The 20125-nt window shown below is 51.8% G+C and overlaps 2 protein-coding genes across 3 annotated transcripts in view; both read left to right on the top strand.

Moving 5' to 3' along the window:
• The first annotated feature begins 6189 nt into the window (after window positions 1–6189).
• The window catches only part of DLGAP2 (DLG associated protein 2), a 926579-nt gene continuing 912643 nt past the window's right edge, over window positions 6190–20125 (top strand). The window contains exon 1 of one of the 2 annotated variants that reach the window (XM_055289522.2): window positions 6190–6379. In XM_055289522.2, the coding sequence (XP_055145497.1) occupies window positions 6362–6379 (18 nt within the window). In that variant the 5' untranslated portion in view covers window positions 6190–6361. The remainder of the gene's footprint in view (window positions 6380–20125) is intronic. The other variant, XM_055289532.2, reaches the window with a different exon arrangement.
• LOC129487976 (uncharacterized) lies at window positions 7050–8949 on the top strand. Its single transcript, XM_055289543.2, has one exon. The coding sequence runs from the start codon at window positions 7481–7483 to the stop codon at window positions 7931–7933; it is 453 nt and encodes a 150-aa protein (XP_055145518.1). The 5' UTR covers window positions 7050–7480; the 3' UTR covers window positions 7934–8949.

Raw genomic sequence — 20125 nt, 5'->3', positions numbered from 1 at the left:
CCGCCCTCCTGGGCCCGCCCACAACAGCAAGAATGCCCAATCCGAATACGGGACCCTGCCACGGGCTGTCAGTCAACTACATCACGGCCGTAGAATGGCTCATATCGAGTCTGTGGGCGTGTCGCGAGGCTCCAGACCCGCCTGTAGGAGCCTCGCTGTGGAGCATGCGCGGAGGGAGGGCTGCGGGGGCGAGCCGCGGGCTCTTGGGGGCTTGAGGACGCTGTGGGAGCGCTGGCGGGGACTGCTGTACGCGGTGGCGGAACTCTGGGGCGAACACTAGGAAGGGCACTATGAAGAAGACGGAAACCGAGGGCCCCAGAGAAGAGGCGCCCACCCCCAGCCCCACGGGTGCACCTGCAGATCCCCAGTCCATGCTTCGCCCCCAGGCACCTGCCGGACACAGGGAATGGCCAGGGGAGTGTCCCCGGCCCCAAGGCACCTGCTGGACACAGGGAGTGGGCAGGGCGGTGACCCCCAGCCCCCAGGCACCTGCTGGACACAGGGATGGGGCCGGGCGGTGTCCCTGGCCCCCAGGCACCTGCTGGATACAGGGAGTGGCCAGGGGGGTGACCCCCAGCCCCCAGGCACCTGCAGGATACAAGGAATGGCCAGGGCGGTGTCCCCCGCCCCCAGGCACCTGTGGGACACAGGGAGTGGCCAGGGCAGCGGCCCCCACGTCACCCCGGCTTGCCCGACCCCTTCTTGTCTCCCTGTCCAGCTTCCAGGGCCTCTGCCCTCCCGCTCCACCCCCTCAGGACCCTCCTCCTTGAATTCGTTTCTTCCAAAACATTTCCCAAGTGTGTGCCAGGCTCTGTTCCTCATGTGGGCTGTCTCAGGAGAGGAACCCACGAAGATGGGTGTTTTGGAGGAAAATGAAATCGTAGGGCCTAACCGGAGAGTGATGGGCGCGGGCTTGAGGTAGTTGACGGAGCAAGACTGGGGGTACCCAGGGAAAGAGAGCCCACAGGAGGGAAACGATGTCCCAGGAGAATGGCTGCCCTGTTTGAGTTTGGGGACCAGAAGCAAGACCAGGATAAGGGGAGCTCAGATCAAGAGGAAAGGAGACCCAGGCCCAGGCGGGGTCTGCAGGGAGCCTGATAACTTTGCATGTTCCAAGAAGCAAGGTGGAAAGTTGATACACGATGTAGAGCAAAGGGGTGAAATGATCTGATGCATTTTCTTTCTTTTTGAGGTAGACAGGGTCTCACTCTGGCCCAGGCTGGAGTGCAGTGGTGCCATCACAGCTCACTACAGCCTCCAGCTCCTGGCCTCCAGCAATCCTCCCACCTCAGCCTCCCAATATGTGGGATTACATGCATGAGCCACTGTGCACGGCCTGATGTACATTTTAAAGAAGTCATTTAGCCTTGTGATAGGAATAGAGTTGCGTGGAAGGAAGTGTGGAGATTTCATGTGCTTCAATAAGAGATGCTGACAGCTCACATCCAAGTGGTGGCACTACAGGTTCTGGGTGGGGTGGGGGGGCTAGTTGGATTGTGGATGTGTTTTAAGGTAAAGCCAAAGAGATTTTCCGATTGATCAAATTGGGCTGTGACAGAAAAGGACAAATGTACAGTGACTGTAAATTTTTTGTTTGGAAACTGGAAGGCTGGAGTTGCACTGAGGAGGTGGAGAGCCTCCTGGAGATCTTCGTTTGGTGGTAGTGTGCAGTTTTAGACAGGTCAAGTTTGAGGTGTTCGTAAGATGAGTAAGCATATGAGGTCATGAAGGGAGCAGGCCTGAACTTTAGAAATTGGTCCAAGCAATAAGCCCTGAGGTGCTCTGTCCTTTGAGAGGTGGGGAGATGAGGGGGCCCCAGCTGTGGTACATGAAGGGTGGCCAGGGAGAAAAGGAAGGTCCTGAAGCCAAGTCAAAGAACGAACCATTCGTCTCCAATGATGTGGATGAAGCAAGAGGAGGACCAGTGATGGACAGTTGCATTTGTCAAGGGCAGGGGCCATCAGGGATCTTGGTTATAGGAATTTTGTTGAAGTGGTAGAAGCAGAAGCTTGATGGAAATTCATAGGATTTTGAGGAAAAGTTAGACATTGACTGTACACTATTCTCTGGTGGGACCATGCAAATGGGGCAATAGCTGGAGGGTTTTTGAAGACAACACACACACACACACACACACACACACACACACACACACACTCAGAGAGAGAGAGAGGGAATTTGACCTGATCAAATTGCTATTGAAAATGAATGATGCAGGAGGGAAAATAATCCCTGTAATGAGGCTGCGTCTTGAACTTGTTCTCCACTTCATCATTCTCACCAGCACTCAAGCCCACTGTGGACTCCCCCATAATAAAATCCTCCCAGGAAATATGTATTTTTCTCTAGCCCTGTTTCTTCAATCTCTCCCACATTCAAACTGGCGGAAAGAGTTGACTACAAAGCCAGTCTCCTTTTTGATGTCTTCCGTGGACTCTGTGACCCCGTCCAGCTTTTCTCTCCACCCCTCCACTGCACCTGCTCATGCCAAAGTCCCCAAGGCATCCATGTCCCTGGCCCTAACACACAGTTCTCAGTAAGCATGTTAACATGCTAAGGCCTCCCAGAAGTGTCATCCAATTGCTGGGCCAAACTTGGGGGTCATTGGTGACTCTCCTCTTCCTCTCTTCCTGAATAACCCATCCAGAAAAATCACATCAAGCGCATTCTACTTGCAACGTGTCTTACTTCCACTGCTGAGTTTGTGTCTTCATAATTTGTCACTAGGATTTCTCCAGCCTTTTTTAAGTTGATTTCCACAATCCCAAGATTTCTCCAAGCATTTTTAAATTGATCTCCCCAATTCCACTCTTGTTCCTCACTCCCACCCTAAGGCCATCTCTTCTTACAGCAGCCAAAATGGTCATTTTAAAACCTCACTGCCATTCAAAAATCACTGAAGGTGGACCATCACAGCAACAGGACAGGGAAGAAAAACCACACCATCACATCATTAGATGCAGACAAAGCATTTGACAAAATCCAACACCCATTCATGATTTAAAACCCAAACACCCTCAGCCAACTATGATTAGAGGGTAACTTCTTCAATTTGATAAGGGATACCCACAAAAACCCTAGAGCTAACAGCATACTAAACGGTGAGAAACTAGAAGCTTTTCCCACTAAGAGCAGGAAGAAGGCAAGACTCCCCCTCTCACCACTGCTTCTCACTGTCACACTGGAAGTCCTGGCCAATGCAATGAGACAAGAAAAGGAAATACAAGGTATGCAAATTGGGAAGGGAGAAATAGAAGTTTTGTCTGCAAATGACAGGATTGTCTATGAAGAAAATCTCTGCCTTGCTCAAAATCCTGCATCATAATTCATTGTGTAGAGGATAGAAATCAAAGTCCTTAAAATGTCCTGAAAGACCCCTGAGTTTTTCTCCTGTCACAATAATGTGGTCCTTTTCTCCCTCTGTTTCAGTTATTCTGACTGTTCAGTTAAAGGAAAATGTGGCCAGGTACGGTGGCTCATGCCTGTCATCCTAGCACTTTGGGAGGCGGAGGCAGGAGGATCGCTTGAGCCCGGGAGTTGGAGACCAGTCTGGGCAACATAACAAGCCGGTGTCTACTAAAAATACAAAAAGTTAGCCAGGCATGGTGGCACACACCTGTAGTCTCAGCTACTCATAAGGCTGAGGTGGGAGAATCACCTGAGTCAGGGAAGTTGAGGCTGCAGTGAGCCGTGACAGCACCACTGTACTCCAGCCTGTACAATAGGAGTGAGACCCTGTCTTAAAAAAAAAAAAAAAAAGGCAAGGCACAGTGGCTCACGCCTGTACTCCCAGCGCTTTGGGAGGCGGAGGTGGGTGGATCATGAGGTCAGCAGATCGAGACCATCCTGGCCAACATGGTGAAACCCCATCTCTACTAAAAATACAAAAATAAAAAATTGAGTTTGGTGGTGTGCACCTGTAATCCAGCTACTTGGGAGGTTGAGGCAGGAGAATCGCTTGAACCAGGGAGTCGGAGGTTTCAGTGAGCTGAGATCGTGCCATGCACTCCAGCCTGGTGACAGAGTGAGACTCCGTCAAAAAACAAACAAACAAAAAAAACCCAAGTCCTTCTACCTCCCCATGTCTTCTGGCCTGCTCTTATCTCCCTAAATCCTGTTCCCAGGGCCATGGCAGAGGCCACCTCTGATGCCACCCTCCCTGTGCTCTCAGGTCCCCGTGCACTCCCCTGCTGGTTGGCCTCTGGACTTTCTTTGAAGCTTTGGAAGGTGCTCAGCTGGAGGAGTGGGGTGTGTGGGTGAGGAGCAGCCCTCAGTCACTGAGACCTAGAAGCTGAAAAGCTGTCCAGCCTTCCTAAGCTGACGTGCACTCCAAGCTGCTCCTGTTAGAGCACCCCAGCAGGACGGGGTCCCAGTGGCTACAGGAGCAGCCCAGTGTCACTGCAGCCTCTGGGACGTCCGTCCCCTCCTGCCCTGACTCTCTCTCCCTACTTCCTCTCTCTAGTTTCCTGGGATCGATCTCCCAAATGAACTACCTGCACCCAAATCCACCTCTCTAAACCAGCTTGTGGGAGAACACAGGGGAAGATTTAATAACGACGTCCTCAAAAAGTTCTTTTCTGATATCACAAACTGTATTTGTTGCCCTTTTCACATTCACCAATAACACTCCATATGTTTCCTTCAGAGAAGTAATTATAACTTGTAATTGTCTGCTCCTTGAGTAACTTCTGGGCGGACCCCTCTCTAGACTGAAGGCTTCCTGGGGCCGGCGACCGTGGCTGTCTGTGCTGCTCACACGCTGAGAACACAGGAGAGGCCGTCAGTACATTTGTGTGATTTTCTTGTTGCTGTTGCATGAAATAATAGATTTTTTTTTTAAAGGTGAAGGGATGGGGACGAAATGCAGGGGAGGAAAGCAAAGGGAAAGTAAATTGTGAAATGAAAATAAATTGGCCTGGAATCTCTCCCTAGTTGAGGTTTGGGCGCTGAATCCACCGTTTTATTTTCTTTTTCCTTTTTTTTTCTTTTTCTTTCTTTGTTTCTTTCTTTCTTTTTTTTTTTTTTTGACAGTGGAGACCACTGACAGATTCGGGAACCGTTTAGAAGACATGGACAGCGGCCATTCACCTTTCTACCCCCTCGTCGTTTAGCACTCTGCCTTGAAAATAAACTGCAACTGATGAATACTTGGGTGATCAATTATACGGGAAATTCTTACAGAGCCTGTTTTTTGTTTAAAGATCTTGGAATTTCTGGAAAAGATTGGTTTGTCCATTCCAAATATTTTGGATGACCTGATTTCATTCTAACTCCCATCCGTCTTTCTATGCGGTTTGTTTTCACATCTTTTATCTCATTTAAATGCCATACCACGCAGGTGGAAAGCAGAAATCCATTTCTGCATTTATGTTAAACTGGGGCTGAGAGACTTGCCCAGGGTCGGTGACCGCCCGGGGACCCCCATGCCAGCGCGTCTCGCTCCCGCGTTCCGCTCCTGGAAGGGCAAACCCACGACCCTGGCGAGGGTCCCTCCACACGTGGCCAGGGTGGCTGATCTTCCCGGCTGCTGTGGTTGTCAACACCACTTCTCCGGGTCAATTTTCCCTTTTCCTCGGCTCTGTCGTCCATACGCCACTCACAGCAAACTCAGGAGGCGGCCCCCTCCGAGGGCGCTCCCTGCGTCCGGACCCAGTATCTCGGGGTGCCCCCGGTGAAGCCGCGGCCACACACCTACCTCAGCGTAGCCCGCCCGTGGAAACCGGGGGAGGTTCCGCCTCCAGCACCCACGCGGCGGCCGCACCCCGCAGTGAGACCCTCGCAAGCGCCCGCACCACCCTCGCCCGGCGTCCCCTCTACCCCGCGGGGCCCCCTGGGCGCCGAGCCGACTCGAACCCGAGCGCGAGTCCCTTGCACAAACGCGCCGGCGCGTCTCTAACCGCAGTCCAGAAAGGCTGACCCTGCCCAGGGGTGACGGGTGTGACCGGGTCCCCCGCTAACTTTCGGGCGCGGTGAGCTTCGCCCGCGCGCGCGCCGCGGTGGAGGCTGCTGCTTTCCCGCCGGGAGCCCGGCACAGTCCCCGGGTGACCCGCGCGCCCCGCGCAACAGTTGGGGCCCGCCTGTCCGCGCGCTCCCCGAGCCGGGCCCTTCCCCAGATGCAGCCGCGCGCTGGCCGCCCCCCAGTGCGCCGGTGCCTCCCCGGGCGCCGAGTGCGCAGGCGCCGGCCGTGAGGACCGACCGTGCGCCGGGCTCGAGCGCGGTCTGAGCGCGCGGCGGCTGCGGCGGCGGACGGACGGACGGACGGACCCACGGACCCGAACCCGCGAGCCCCGGGAGCCGTCGGCCTGAGGAGGGGCCGCTTCGCCATGTCGCCCCGCACCTGCTGAGCCCGGAGCGTCCGAGGATGTCCGCGCTGAGGAAGGTGCGAGCCGCCGGGGGCCGCAGGGAGCTGGGCGCTGGGAGCCGGGCGCGAGGCTGCGAGAACCGTCGAGGCGGGGAGGGGGCGGCGTGTCGGACCCGCGGGGACGCCCCGAGGGCGTCAGGCTTCGGGGCGGGGGCAAGCGGGGGTCGTGCCGCCCGCCGGGGCCGGAGCGCCAGGGACCCCAGGGACAGCCTGTGCTCGGGGGTCGCGCGTTGCGCTACTCGCCGGGCTCCGCGCATCCCTGGCCGCGCTCGGGGGTGCTGGGACCCTGGGCTCCAGGGGTGCGGGAGCGCACCGGGCCGCGGAGGTGTGAAATTCCCCGCTCTGCCAGCCCGGGGTGGAGGGAGCACAGCCTGGGGGGCGCCGGCGGGCCAGGGACTGCGCGCCCAGCTCCGGTGGGGCAGCTGCAAGCGAGTGGGGGCGGCGGGCAGCAGACTGCGTCCCCCTCTCCCCAAGCCCGGGGGGAAACGCCGACGGGGACCGGGAATGAATGAAGGGTGCCCGGCTGGGCTGCGCGCGCGGGGGCTCGCGGGGGCGGGGGCGGCCAGGAGGGGCCCCTTGTGCCGGGCTGCCGCGGCTGCCGAGACCAGGCGGAGTGGAGGGTGCGCGCAGCGAGGGGGTGGCCGCCGCCCGGCTCTCCAAGTGCGAGCGAGGAGCACGGGGGCTTTTTTAGGGGTGGTTGCTAAGCGAGGCGCTACCCAGCGCAGGGTTTTGTAACTAAGCCTCCCCCGGCAGCGGCTGTTGCTGTCTCCGGCTCCTTCGCTAACGATTGCAGGAAAATAATGAGGATGTAATTATTACAACCCTGAGCGGAGGGCTGGGGGGCGGCGGGCGCGGGCTCCTCTGCCTGCGCGCCCAGGTGGGGCTGGGCTGGGCTGCGCTGGGCTGGACTGGACGCCTCTCCCCGCCCGGCCCTCCCTCCGCGCGCGGCGTGTGCCGTGCCCCAGGCTTCGGAGCAGGCTGGACCCGGGGACCCGGGGAGGGGCCTGGAGGAGAGATAGTTGGGCGAGGTGAGCACCGGCGAGAAGGCGGAGCCCCCGGACAGCGGAGGTTCGCAGGTGGAGAGCGGGCGCGGGCGCGAGGGTGCGCGGCGGGTCTGCGATGCGCGTCGGAAACTCGCGGCCCCCGGTCCCGGCCCTGCGCGCTTGGAGCCCGGGTCCTTCCAGCCCCTGCGCGACGCCGCCGCCGCCGCCGCCGCCGCCGGTGAATGGCGATCCCGGCCACGGCTTGGAATTGGAAATTCGTGACTTATCGGCAGCGCCGGTCTTGTATCGATTAAAGATAAAGCGATCAGCAGTGAATTTATCCTTCGTGTGGATGAACTCGGCCAGCCCGGTTGTTGGGGGGTTTGGGAGCTGGAAATATTCTCCAAAGCGCCGCCGCTTCTTTCGTCCTCCCGGACTGGAGGCTGGAGGCAGCTCCCGCGACGCGAAGGCGAGGACCCCCCACGAGGTCGGGCCTGGGGTGCGGCGGACAGAGACCCGGTCCCAGAGCCTGGCGGAGCCCGACAATCCGCTCTGTCAGGAGGACTCTCATCAACAGTCGGTGAATTAATTGTGCTTGCAGTTGGGAAATAACCCGGTACCTCGTCATAGCCCGAGGGAGTCCAGGAGGCTCTCCAAGGACCCTTCCCCCAGGTCGCGAAGCTGTGCTAAACCCCGGCCCCAGCGCACCTTGGAAGGCACATTTTGGCCTGAGGTGAACGCATCTTACACCATTTTCATCTTACTTCCTTTTCTCTGAGAAAGGTAATAGATAACCAAGGCCAAAAATGGCGAAATGATGAAAAAAGGGTAATTCTTGGCAGGTCAAGTTGTTACTCTGGGTTTAAAAAAATGTCATTAATCAGGATTTTCTAGTAGCCAAATTGTCTTGTGCCGGCAGCTGGGTGACTCACAGATTTGGCTCCAATAGTAATTGTAGAGTGTGCGTACCATTTCCTTCTGGATGGTGTGACTTTTTCATTGCTTGGAGGAGAACACATTAGAATATTTTATCCCCTACATCTGGCAGCATAGGGAGCAGGCTGTAGGCAATACTCTGTCCAAGCACATCTGGGCGGGAAGGCCGTGGAGGGACCGAGGAGACACAGAGCCGGCCCTGTCCTCCGTTCTGTGTCGGGTCACCTGAGGCATCTTCTCCACCGCAGCAGCTCAGGCGCGTAGGATCTGCTCTCAGTGATGACCTGGGACGCATCCTGCCTCTGTGCGCCATTCCTGCCCCTTCACTGTCACTCCTTGGTGATCGCCCCTGTTCTTGGGTAAGGAGTGGAGAGGCACAGAATGGCTTCCTCTGTTGATCTACCGCGTCAAATCTGTATATTATAATTTAAGGTTAAAGGGTAAGCGTTGTAAGCAAAATGAGTACTACGTCAAATAATTCAAAGGAATGAAGTAATTAAAAGTAAAGTTTTCTCATCACGAAGATGTTTTCTCAGACAAGCATTCTAAGTCAACTTTTCATAGTATTCAATGTCTATTTGTTATTCTTAGAAAGAACTTTGCACTTGTGATTGTCCAAAGTGGTACAGCTTGAGACAGAAATAAACATGTATTTATTTACCACCTTTATGTATGCCTTTTGTTACTTGTGATTTAAATGAGTTAGTTCGACTTTTATTTTTATAGAATTCAGATCACATTACATTATTTCTCCCCGGTGACATACATGTCCTTCTGTGGCAGTCTATTGCTTCTCTTATTTTTGTCTACTTATTTCAGTTTTGAAATTCGTAGAAATTCCAAATTAAATATTAAAAGCAAAAATACGTTGCATGGAATTTAAATTACATTGGATTCTGTGTACCCAGAACCCAACTAATTCTGAAACTAAAGTGCCCTAATATCTTTTTAAGGGTGAGAGGTTTTTTTTTGTTTTGTTTTGAAGACATTATCTTCCATAATGTTGAAATTGAAGAAATGCTATAATTTTTTTATTATATAACCGTATTTGAGGAAAAGCTTCATGACTCCTCAGTGATCCAAGGAGTTGAATGATGTATACTTTGAGTGTAGATTTTAAAATGAAGTTAATTAAATATTCTATTTATTGACCCACAGGACGGATGCTCCGTGGTCATTCATTGGATACAATGAAAATAACTATGATTCATCATTTTTGCCAGATGGGAGTCATATTTAGAGCATTGCCAGCATGCTGGTTATAAAAGAATTATAGGCTGCCATACCGGAAGTTAGTGGGCACACTTTCTATGCAGTTAAAAATTATTCTTAATCAACCGTAGTTTTACCAAGTAGTTTTCATCATACGAGGCTTCCTAGTGCCAGTAACTTCTTAAATATGTTTTGTTGTTTCCTAGGTACTTGTGTGTACAAAAACTGAGCATGGTGATTTCATGTGTGTTCATGACAAAAGACTTTAATTTCTAGGGAAGTTAAGCAGGTGGGCTTCGGCATTGACCAGGCATGGGGTGGTAGGGTGTGCAAACTCCAGTTTAAATCTTGCATCTGCTGGTAGCAACCCTTCCCTTCCAGGGCTTAACAGCAGTAACAAATTAGTCTCCTCAGCAAAGGCAGTAGGAGCTCATCTGTAAACCTCTGTTTTTCTTTTTTCATGTCATTCTTCTGTGCACTGACTTCATCTGCCTATGAAAATCTTCTCCCAATCCTCAGGTCATGGGCCTTGACATGCAGTCTCTTAACTTTAGCTCCAGGAGAGGAGCCTGGCTGTTCTGACATCCCCGTGATGGGTGTCCGCTGCAGGTGCTCTAAGGCATGCACCTCTCCTGACTTGCTGGCAGTGTCTTCACGTGGGATGTCAGTTGCCTTAGTTCTGGAACAGTCCTGTCTGTATTTATTGGTGGGCCTTCAGGAGTTGAGCTTTCTAGACCTGTTACTGCAGGCTCTGGTGTATTCGCAGTTCAGTGTACGCTTGCCTTTCCAGGCAGCAGCCAGCTCCCCTTGGAGAACACCTGCTCCCTCATGGGGTTGGCTTGGTGGACCCTACTTCCCGTCAGAGGTGGCTCCTAGCTCCCTCTCAAGAGCAATTGAATGAGTGAAGAGCAGGAACTTTCAAGGAGAGGAAAGCTTTAGGAAAAATGGCGGGAAAGGTGTAAGGCCTAGAATTGAGGCATCAGTGCACAGCCTTGTGGGGATGGCCTGTCTGGAAATGACGCTCTCATTATCTGTCTGTGGAGGAGAAGGGCGGCCGTTATGCAGAGAGCTTGGTCCTGAGGATGCTGTTGGAAACTCTGAACTAAGTGATGCCTTAACCATCATTACCCCATGACTTTCAGTTACATAAATGAGGAGATTCTTTCTTTGAATTGAGTTTTCTGTGCCTGACAAGCAAATGGGATGTATGAGTTTTTAGTTTCTCCAAACATTTCCATGTTAAACCTCTTGTTGCAGGGAAAGGCTTGTTCGTCTTCAGGTACTGTTTCTTATATGGAACATTGTGTGTATCGGCAGGAAAAAAAGAGAAAAATTTAAATCAACCGTTTCAAACAATGAATAAACTTTTGGAACCAGCCCATCTGTAAACGTGTGTTAAAAATGTTTAAAGTAACCTGTGAATCTGACTGATGATTGTCTTTAAAATGTTTCATACTCTGCACAAAAGAAGAAAAATGGAAATGACCTCAAGTGTCCACAGAGTATGCATTTTAAGGTAGGCTGTATTAAAAAATATCCTTTTGTGTGTAATGAATGTTTGTCCTGTGACTTTGGCACAGCATTGTAAGTGGCTTTTTAGAGACAGGGTCTCCCTCTGTCACCCAGGCGGGAGTGCAGTGGCATGATCATAGCTAACTGCAGTCTTGACCTCCTGGGCACAAGTGATCCTCCCACCTCAGCCTCTCTAGTAGTTGGTGTATGCCACTGCAGCCAACTAATTTTTACTTTTTTTTTTGTAGAGACGGAGGTCTTGCAGTGTTGCCCAGGCTGGTCTTGGATTCCTGGCCTTAAGGAATCCTCCTGGCCTGGCCTCCTCAAGTGCTGGGATTACAGGAGTGAGTCACTTTTCCCAGCTGCATTTGGTTCTTTTTTTTTTTTTTTTTTTTTGGAGACGGAGTCTCACTCTGTCGCCCAGGCTGGAGTGCAGTGGCGCAATCTCAGCTTACTGCAAGCTCTGCCTCCTGGGTTCACGCCATTCTCCTGCGTCAGCCTCTCCGAGTAGCTGGGACTACAGGCGCCCGCCACCACGCCCGGCTAATTTTTTTTTGTATTTTTAGTAGAGACGGGGTTTCACTGTGGTCTCGATCTCCTGACCTCGTGATCCGCCCGCCTCGGCCTCCCAAAGTGCTGGGATTACAAGCGTGAGCCACCGTGCCCGGCCTGCATTTGGCTCTTTATTTGATCTCACTGTATTTCAGTTTTCTCATCACCAAGAGTAGGGCCAATGCAATATTAACTTGATAGGGTTAAGGAGGATTCAATGAATTGATGACTGCAAAGTGATAAGAATGGTGCATGTAGTAAATGCTGGATTAGTCTTGACTATTTTCATCATGAAAAAATACAACTGAGGCCTACTTTGAGCCAGTCCAAAATGGAAGTTATCAAGCCACTCTTTGATTTCTCTCAAAACTCTTTTACTTATTATTTCTGGTCTTCTTTTACTCTTTTGTATGTCTCTTGCCACTTTCCAAAAAGTTTTGGACCCAACTTAACCACAAAAGGACAAGGGCGGAAATGCTAATTAGAAAATAGAAATAGAAAATTGGAAGAAACAAATGTGATAACCATGAGGATGGACGTAGTTCTCTGGGCATCACGTTTGACACTGAGCTTCTAGGGAGTCAAGTCAACAAAAACCCAAAACCACAAAGCCATGTTCAACCTCACGATCATGCTGTCAGGGTAGACGTTGCATACTCATTTTTTGGTGAAGATGAATTTTCTCTGGCACTAACTTGTAAGAGATGTTCTGAGGGTAGATCTTATTTTCAGGGGCTGGGGTTGTGTAACATATAACAGTTAACAATACAGAAGTATTTTTTAATGATTTTGTCTTTATTTGGTTTCTTTGAAATAAACCAAAAGCAAAACTCACGTGCACAGCCTACACTCAGCACTGATGACATCTTCTTGGTATTTATTTACTTACTTATTTAGAGACAGTCTCACTCCCGTCTTTCAGGTTGGAGTGAGTGGCATAATCACAGCTCACTGCAGCTTCGACCTCCTGGGCTCAAGCGATCCTCCCACCTCAGCCTCCCGAGTAGCTGGGACTACAGGCACGCACCACCATACCCAGCTAATTTTTTGTATTTTTAGTAGAGATGGGGTTTTACCATGTTGTCCAGGCTAGACTCTGATTCCTGGGCTCTAGCCATCAGCCTACCCCAGCCTCCCAAAATATTGTGATTATGGGCGTGGGCCACTGTTCCAAGCCTTTTGCTGCTATTTGCATGTGATTTCCGTGGCCAAGTCTTCATGTCTGCATCACTCACTAAGCTACTGTGGTTAGGGCTGAAGACATGTGGATTCACGTTGTGTGTCCTGCAGACAACAGCAATTTCTCAAGTTTCATGTGCCTTCACATTTCCTCTGAGTCTTTGCATCTAAATGCCCAGAAACCTGTTTTAGCTGAAGGTAAGTGATTGTTGTTCTGGTGGCTGTGGCCGTCTATGGATGGAGCCGTCATAATGGTTCTCTCAGACCCAGCGCCACTTCCTTCTTCTCTCTCTCATCTTGTGCGTTGGGAAGAAGTGCTCGTTCGCTTAGCAAGCTTAGAGGCAGCGTCTCCTCTCCGCACATCCCCCTGACCCACGAGATTGGGTTGGGCAGGTTTCTCTGTGCTCTGACTGTTAGGGTGACACCTGTCACCACCTTGTAATTCCCACTTTCCTTGTCTTTGGTGTTTTGGAATAGCCACTCTGTGAGGAAGGGTCTTGATCACCCTTGAACCCCGGCCCCAGGTCTCGTCTAATAATCTGAATGGGTGAAGGTGCAGAAGAGGGGCTGATGCCTCCTTGAGGTACAGATTCCTGAGCCCAACCTGTGTCCCTCCCTCTTCTCCAGCCACGTCGCCCTCCCAGGGTGCTGGCTTTCTGCTCCCCACGGTCATTCCCTGCCTCTTCTCCGGCCACGTCGCCCTCCCGGGGTGCTGGCTGTCTGCTCCCCATGTCCACTCCCTGTTCCCTGCCTGGGCTGTGCCCCAGCAAGACTCTGGCTTCACCCACACTTGATAGTGCTTTTCATTCCCTCTTTACCTCATGTCTGCTCTCTCAAATCTAGTTGGAATGCTGCTTCCCCGGCCCGGATACCTGAGTGAGGTCATGCTCCCAGCCTCCAAATTCCTCGCTGGGGCTGGGTCCTGGCCTGCACCTCCCCTAGTCTGTCCACATGCTGTCCTCAGTGCAGCAGAGATGGCGGGAAGGGGTGACCCAGGCCATCCCCACACCTGCCACAGGGTTTTAGGTCATGTCACTGGATAAACAGTTGCATGAACTCGTAAATACTCATAGTTAATGCCTCGTTGCGCCACTATCCCTTCTCCCGCTGCTTCTGAGTTGTGGGTGCTGGAGACAAGCACAGCAGCAGGTTCTTTACCTTTTTTCTTGGTTTTTAATATGCAACCTTTAGCTCTTTAAAAATAATTTCCATTTTGTAACATTCTTTGTAATATTTTGACATTCTGAACAAACTTCCAAACATCTGTTTTCTGACTATACTATATATAATTTAGAAATTTGCATAAACAATTGAGAGTTGTAGTTTCAACCTTTTGTTGTGGCCATTTTAGAATGTAACACTGCTGGGTCTGAAACAAAATGTTCTAGGTTGTCACTATAATTAGATTCATAGTTTTATTTTTGTTGGTGAAACTTGAGTTCCCTAGTTCTTTAAAGCAACCAAACAGTATTTCTCAGTCTTCAATTTATCCAGTACTTGCTTCTCTAATGATATTTTCTCGAGTCACAGCACTCAATTTTAAAAAATCTCTTCTTTGCATGTAACTATCCCAGCAATTTCACTTCTGGAAACTTTTCCTGAGGAAACAATCATGAATTTATAGCAAGTTAGCTAAGTGGATGTTCCCTCCAGTTTTGTTTCGCAGTATAATATTGGAAAACAGCAGTAACAGGATGGGGTAAATTCATGGTGATACAGCAATGTTATAAGAAATACACATCCACAAAAAGATGGAAGTTAAGTACTTAATTCTATAAGAAGGTGTTCATACCATATTAAGTAAAGAGAGCGGATTATAAGACAATATGAATACTTTCATCCCATTTCCCTAAAGCTACTGAGTTTGGAGCATACAGACCAGACTGGAAGGATACCGACTCCAGAATGAGGAACCCTAGAAGCCTGATCACATCTCCATCTCACTCAGCACCAGGTCACCTCCCTGTGGGGGTCCGCACCACCCCTCATGGCCAGCGCAGGCCAGCCAAGTTCATCCCCTCAACACTCTGTCCCTGTCACCCAGGCCTCCTTGCTCGTGCCTGAACTTCAGTGATTGTCCTGGTCGGGGCCTGTGTGCCCTGCAGGAAGGCCGGGGTGTATCTCTCCCTTCCTCCAAGCCTTTCCACATGTGAAGCTTCTCAGAGAAACCAGGCCAAAGTGGGTGCTGTGCCTCCGGTGCTCCTGGCTCTCTTACCTTCTCACACCCTGTGTGACTTACTTATTTTTGATGTTTTCTGATCATATCTGGCATCTGTTGAGCGCTTCTCATGTGCTGGGCGCTGCTGGGTGAGTTACTTACATTAACTCATATAATTCTCATGCCAGCCCTGTGAGGTCAGTGCTGGCGTTGTCTACAGGCTGCGGATGAGGAAACTGGGGTAGAGGGGTCACATGGCACATTGGATCCTCTGTGGGGTCACACAGAGCCGCAGGCCACATCAGCAGGGGGGCTCCAGAGCTGGGGGTGCAGCCTCCATCATCCAGTGCCATGGGCTGGGAGAGAAGATCTGCGGGATAGAGGGCCATCCACTGTGGTCATGGCAGTGTCCCCCATGCCTGACACCTTGCTGGGCATGAGCCCCTCATCTGCTGAATGAATGTGCATCAGAATGCCAGCTGCACACCGGCAGGTGCCGAGGTGGACAGTGATTTTGATTTTCTGCTTTTGTTTTTTTTGCTGTATCAGAATACTTTTGGCTGCAAGTAATAGAAAGTCCCACACAAAACAACTGAAACTGAGGATTTGAGCGCTCTTGCCACAAAGCACCACAGCGGGGCGTCCTCAGCAACCAGGTTCCCACTGTCTGCTCTGTGGCCTTCAGCATCTGGGCGTAGCCCCTGCTGGCTGCGGATGCTGGCCCTTAAGGCATGATGCGAGGACGGTGCCCCTGTTGGTGACATCGGCCCTGCAGGCGTGATGGGGACACCTTTGCAGTAAGGAAAACTTACTGTGAGTTCTTGGGAAGACATCCCCTCACATCTCATCATGTCTGAGCTAGTGGCTGGGAAGGGAAATGGGGCTCTTGCCCTGGGCCTGGGGTGGTTTTACTCGCCCTCCTGGGCTGAGCTGTCCTGGTTCTCCGGGTCTGGGGAGAGCGACACCGGAAAGCCGGCCTGTCCTAGTGACCAGGAGGCTCTAGAGGGTGAGGGGCTGCTGGGCACTGCCCCGCCTCTGACTGCTCTTCTGAGTTTGTGCACTACCCACAGCGCATCATACTTCTGAGTTTTACGGGACTTCTTTACGTTTGCATTCAATAAAAAGACTGTAAGATATCATAAAGCAGACAGGGAAGGAGAAACCTCCCCTGGAAACCGTCGAGCCATAGTGACAAATGCACCATTTACCGTGCTCCGCGCCAGTCACGCGATGGGCTTCACCGCCGGGCCTTGCTTAGGCGTCTTTGGTCCCAAGTTCCAGAAACAAGCTCTGGCTGACGAAAAGCAAGGTGGAGAGGCTGGGAGGACAGGCCACGTTTCAGCCGAGGGGAACGCAGAGGACACAGGAGGCTGGAGGGTGAGCTCTGAGGTGGGGCGGGGTGCAGGGTGGGGGTGGGGGGACTCTGCAGCAGTATGGGGGGCTCCATGACGGGACGGGCAGGCTGTGTGGCAGGATTGGGTGGGGGAGCAGGGTGGGGGCCTCTGTGGTGGGACAAGTGGGCTCCATGGTGGGATGAGCGGGTCTGTGGTGGAACGAACGTGTCTGTGGCGGGATGGGGGGGCTCTGTGGTGGGATGAGCAGGTCTGTGGTGGGATGAGCAGGTCTGTGGCGGGATGGGCGGGTCTGTGGCGGGATGGGCGGGTCTGTGGCGGGATGGGCGGGTCTGTGGTGGGATGGGCTGTCCTCTGCGGTGGGATGAGTGGGTCTGTGGCGGGATGGGGGGCTCTGTGGCGGGATGGGGGGGCTCTGTGGTGGGATGAGCAGGTCTGTAGTGGGATGGGCTGTCCTCTGCAGTGAGATGAGCGGGTCTGTGGCGGGATGAGCGGGTCTGTGGCGGGATGGGCAGGTATTTGGCGGGATGAGCGGGTCTGTGGCGAGATGAGCGGGTCTGTGGTGGGATGGGTGGACTCTGGTTGGGGCTCCGTGGGGGACTCCGTGGTGGGATGGGTGGGCTCAGGTGCTTTCTGTCTCTGCCTCGCTTCTCCAAGACTGAGGTCCACAGAGCCAGCTCAGCTCTGCCATATGCTCCATGTCGCTATAGGGGTGCAGCGTCCCGGGTGGGGACAGCGTGGGCCATGTGGGCATCGGTAGGTCAGCATATCCCACGCTGTGACCCGAGGAGGAAGCCCTTACCTGGCGTTTGTTTTTTCCCAGAAAAGCACCAGAGTCCAAACCATAGAGGAGCTGAGAGATAGAATATCTCGTATCATTTACCACGCACTTTCGCTTTTTAAAAAGTGCTTACGTACATTGGGTGACATCCAGCCCCGCAGTGCTGTGAATTTGCAAACGGCCTCCCTGAGGAGCTTCTGGCGGCACACAGGTGCTCTGTACTGCCCATCAGCACCTGCCCGCTCCTTAGAGCCCTCCTCTGCAGTAGAGTGGGACGCTCTCGGAAAGCAGCCAGTGGCTTCCCAGTGGACAAGGATGGGTGAAACCCCGGGGTTACCGCTTTGTCGTGCAGCATGGAGACCTTTCCTTGGCTGCCAGAGCTTTGCTTTCTGACAACTTTTATTATATTTGTTACATCTCTTGAGATTCTTCTCACCTACAATCTATTTTGTTCTCTCTGTATCTGGTGGTATAACGGGAGGTGAGTTAGGCTACTTTTGTACATTTTCTTTTCTTTTTTCTGTATTTGAGAGAGGGCCTTGCTTGTTGCCCGGGCTGGAATGTAGTGGCATCATCATAGCTCACTGCAGCCTTGACCTCCTGGGCTCAAGTGATTTTCCTGCCTCAGCCCCTGAGTAGCTGGGACTACGGGTGCACGCCACCACACCCAGCTAACTTTTTATATTTTCAGTAAAGCTGGGGTTTGGCTATATTGCCCAATCTGGTCTCAAACTCCTGGGTTCAAGCAATCCTCCTGCGTTGGCCTCCCAAAGTGCTGTGATTACAGGCGTCAGCCATTGCACCTGGCCTTCTTTTCTTTTATTTCTGGTGATTTTATCTGCTAAGTATTTAGGAGCTAATTAATGTATTACAAGTCAGCAATCATTCCATGACCTAGAAATGATTATAGTTTATTGGTATGTTTCTTTCCAGCCTTCTTCTAATTATTTTAAAAATCAGAATTGGAAATTACCTTTTTTTTTCACGTTATATTGTTTTCTAAGAATTTGGCCATATATTCAAAACATCGTTTTATAATTTAATTTTCATCGATGTGTAACGTTCCTGTATGGAGTGTGATTAAAACTTTCCCCTATTGTTTGACATTTAAGTTACTTACAAAATGTTTGGCCATTGTTCTCTGGTTAATGTATTTTTAAAAAATATTTTCTGAAAATGTAGATCTTTTTTTTCTCCAGTCAATTCCTAGGAACAGAATTATTGATTAACGGGTGTGTTTAGTTTCCTAGGGGCTGCTATAACAATTTACCACAGATCGGGTGCTCGAAACGGCAGAGCGCACTCTTGGTGCTGGAGGCTGGAAGCCTGGAGCCAAGGCATCCTGGGGCCTGCTCCCTCCAGAGGTGCAGGGAGGGTCCCCTCCTCTCCTGGCTTCTGATGGCTCCAGGCATCCTGGCCTGTGGCCTCATCACTCCAGCCTGCTTCTCTGTCTCCACGTGGCCTCCTCCTGTTCTCCTGGGGTCTCCCCTTCCATCCATCTCAGATCTCTCCTGCAGGACACATGTGAGTTTGGTCAGGGCCCACTCAGAAAGCCCCGGGTTATCTCCTCATCAAAGAGCCTTAGTTCATCACCTCTGCAAAGCCCGTCTTCGAAACACACTCACATTCCTGGGTTGAAGGGCTTTTCCTGGGTCTCCCTAGGGCCGGTTAGGCCGGCTGCATGGGCGAACGTTCCCGAGTCTGGAGGCCGTTGCCAGAGCTCTCTCTAGACGCGCACATCCACCCTGGCACCACCGGTGGGCACTGGCCGTGCCGCATCCTTGCCACATGAGGGGAAGTCAAGGCGATTGTGCAGAGTGGGCTCAGGGAGGATGTCACAGGAAAAGTAACAAAAGAAACCAAAGTAAAAAGGAACAAAGAAATGGATCGATAGATCTAACGAAAACATTTAGAATCTTTTCTATGTCTACAGGAATAAAATCAAGTGCATTTAGAAACTGGTTAATACCCCAAATATGAGGGTTTTCCTAAGTGCATAAAAATGGACAAAGAATATAAACAGAAAATTAAAGAAGCCAATATTTCAGTTAATAAGCATTTGAAAATGGTCAAAATTGCCAATGAATGGTAACAGAAAACATGACTTTTAAAAACTACAACCGAGCTATTATTTTACAGATAATTAACGGCCATGCATTTTGGTGTCTGACTTCCAGGGCACCTGGCCCATGTCCCTGTCTGCCTCTGCCCTCCGCTGCACGGGTCCGTCTATCATGCGGCCCCTATGGCTCGCCGTCTGCAGCGTTTCAGGCTGATGGGAGACCAGTGTGTCCTGTCTTTATAATGAGATGTAGATTCCCTATTTCAAAAGGCCTAATGGGATAGCATTTTTTAAAAGAATTCAAACTGGCTAAATTTAGTTTCTGAAATATGTCCAGTCCAAAAATAGACCTATTCTGAAATATTCGTCTCTGGGCCCCTGCTCGTTTTGTCTGAGAAGGTGAGTTGGCTGAGTTGTGGACGGTTGGAAGTTTCTTTTTCCATCAGCAAACAGGTGTCCGCAGGCACGCTGATCTCCCGCCACCCTTCCATGGAAAGGAGCGTTTTCCTGGATCTCCGGCCACCCTCCCATGGAAAGGAGCGTTTTCCTGGATCTCCCGCCACCCTCTCATGGAAAAGAGCGTTTTCCTGGATCTCCGGCCACCCTCTCATGGAAAGGAGCGTTTTCCTGGATCTCCCGCCACCCTCTCATGGAAAAGAGCGTTTTCCTGGATCTCCGGCCACCCTCCCATGGAAAGGAGCGTTTTCCTGGATCTCCCGCCACCCTCTCATGGAAAGGAGCGTTTTCCTGGATCTCCCGCCACCCTTCCATGGAAAAGAGCGTTTTCCTGGATCTCCCGCCACCCTCCCATGGAAAGGAGCGTTTTCCTGGATCTCCGGCCACCCTCTCATGGAAAGGAGCGTTTTCCTGGATCTCCGGCCACCCTCCCATGGAAAGGAGCGTTTTCCTGGATCTCCGGCCACCCTCTCATGGAAAGGAGCGTTTTCCTGGATCTCCGGCCACCCTCCCATGGAAAGGAGCGTTTTCCTGGATCTCCGGCCACCCTCTCACGGAAAGGAGTGTTTTCCTGGATCTCC

This window comes from Symphalangus syndactylus, chromosome 1 (assembly GCF_028878055.3).
Source record: "Symphalangus syndactylus isolate Jambi chromosome 1, NHGRI_mSymSyn1-v2.1_pri, whole genome shotgun sequence".
NCBI lineage: Eukaryota > Metazoa > Chordata > Mammalia > Primates > Hylobatidae > Symphalangus > Symphalangus syndactylus.
Note: the sequence above shows the minus strand (reverse complement) of the source record. Positions and strands in the feature narration are given on the sequence as shown.

Excerpts from the sequence above, each read along its gene's own strand:
- LOC129487976 (XM_055289543.2), top strand. The coding sequence starts at position 7,481 with ATGCGCGTCGGAAACTCGCGGCCCCCGGTCCCGGCCCTGCGCGCTTGG.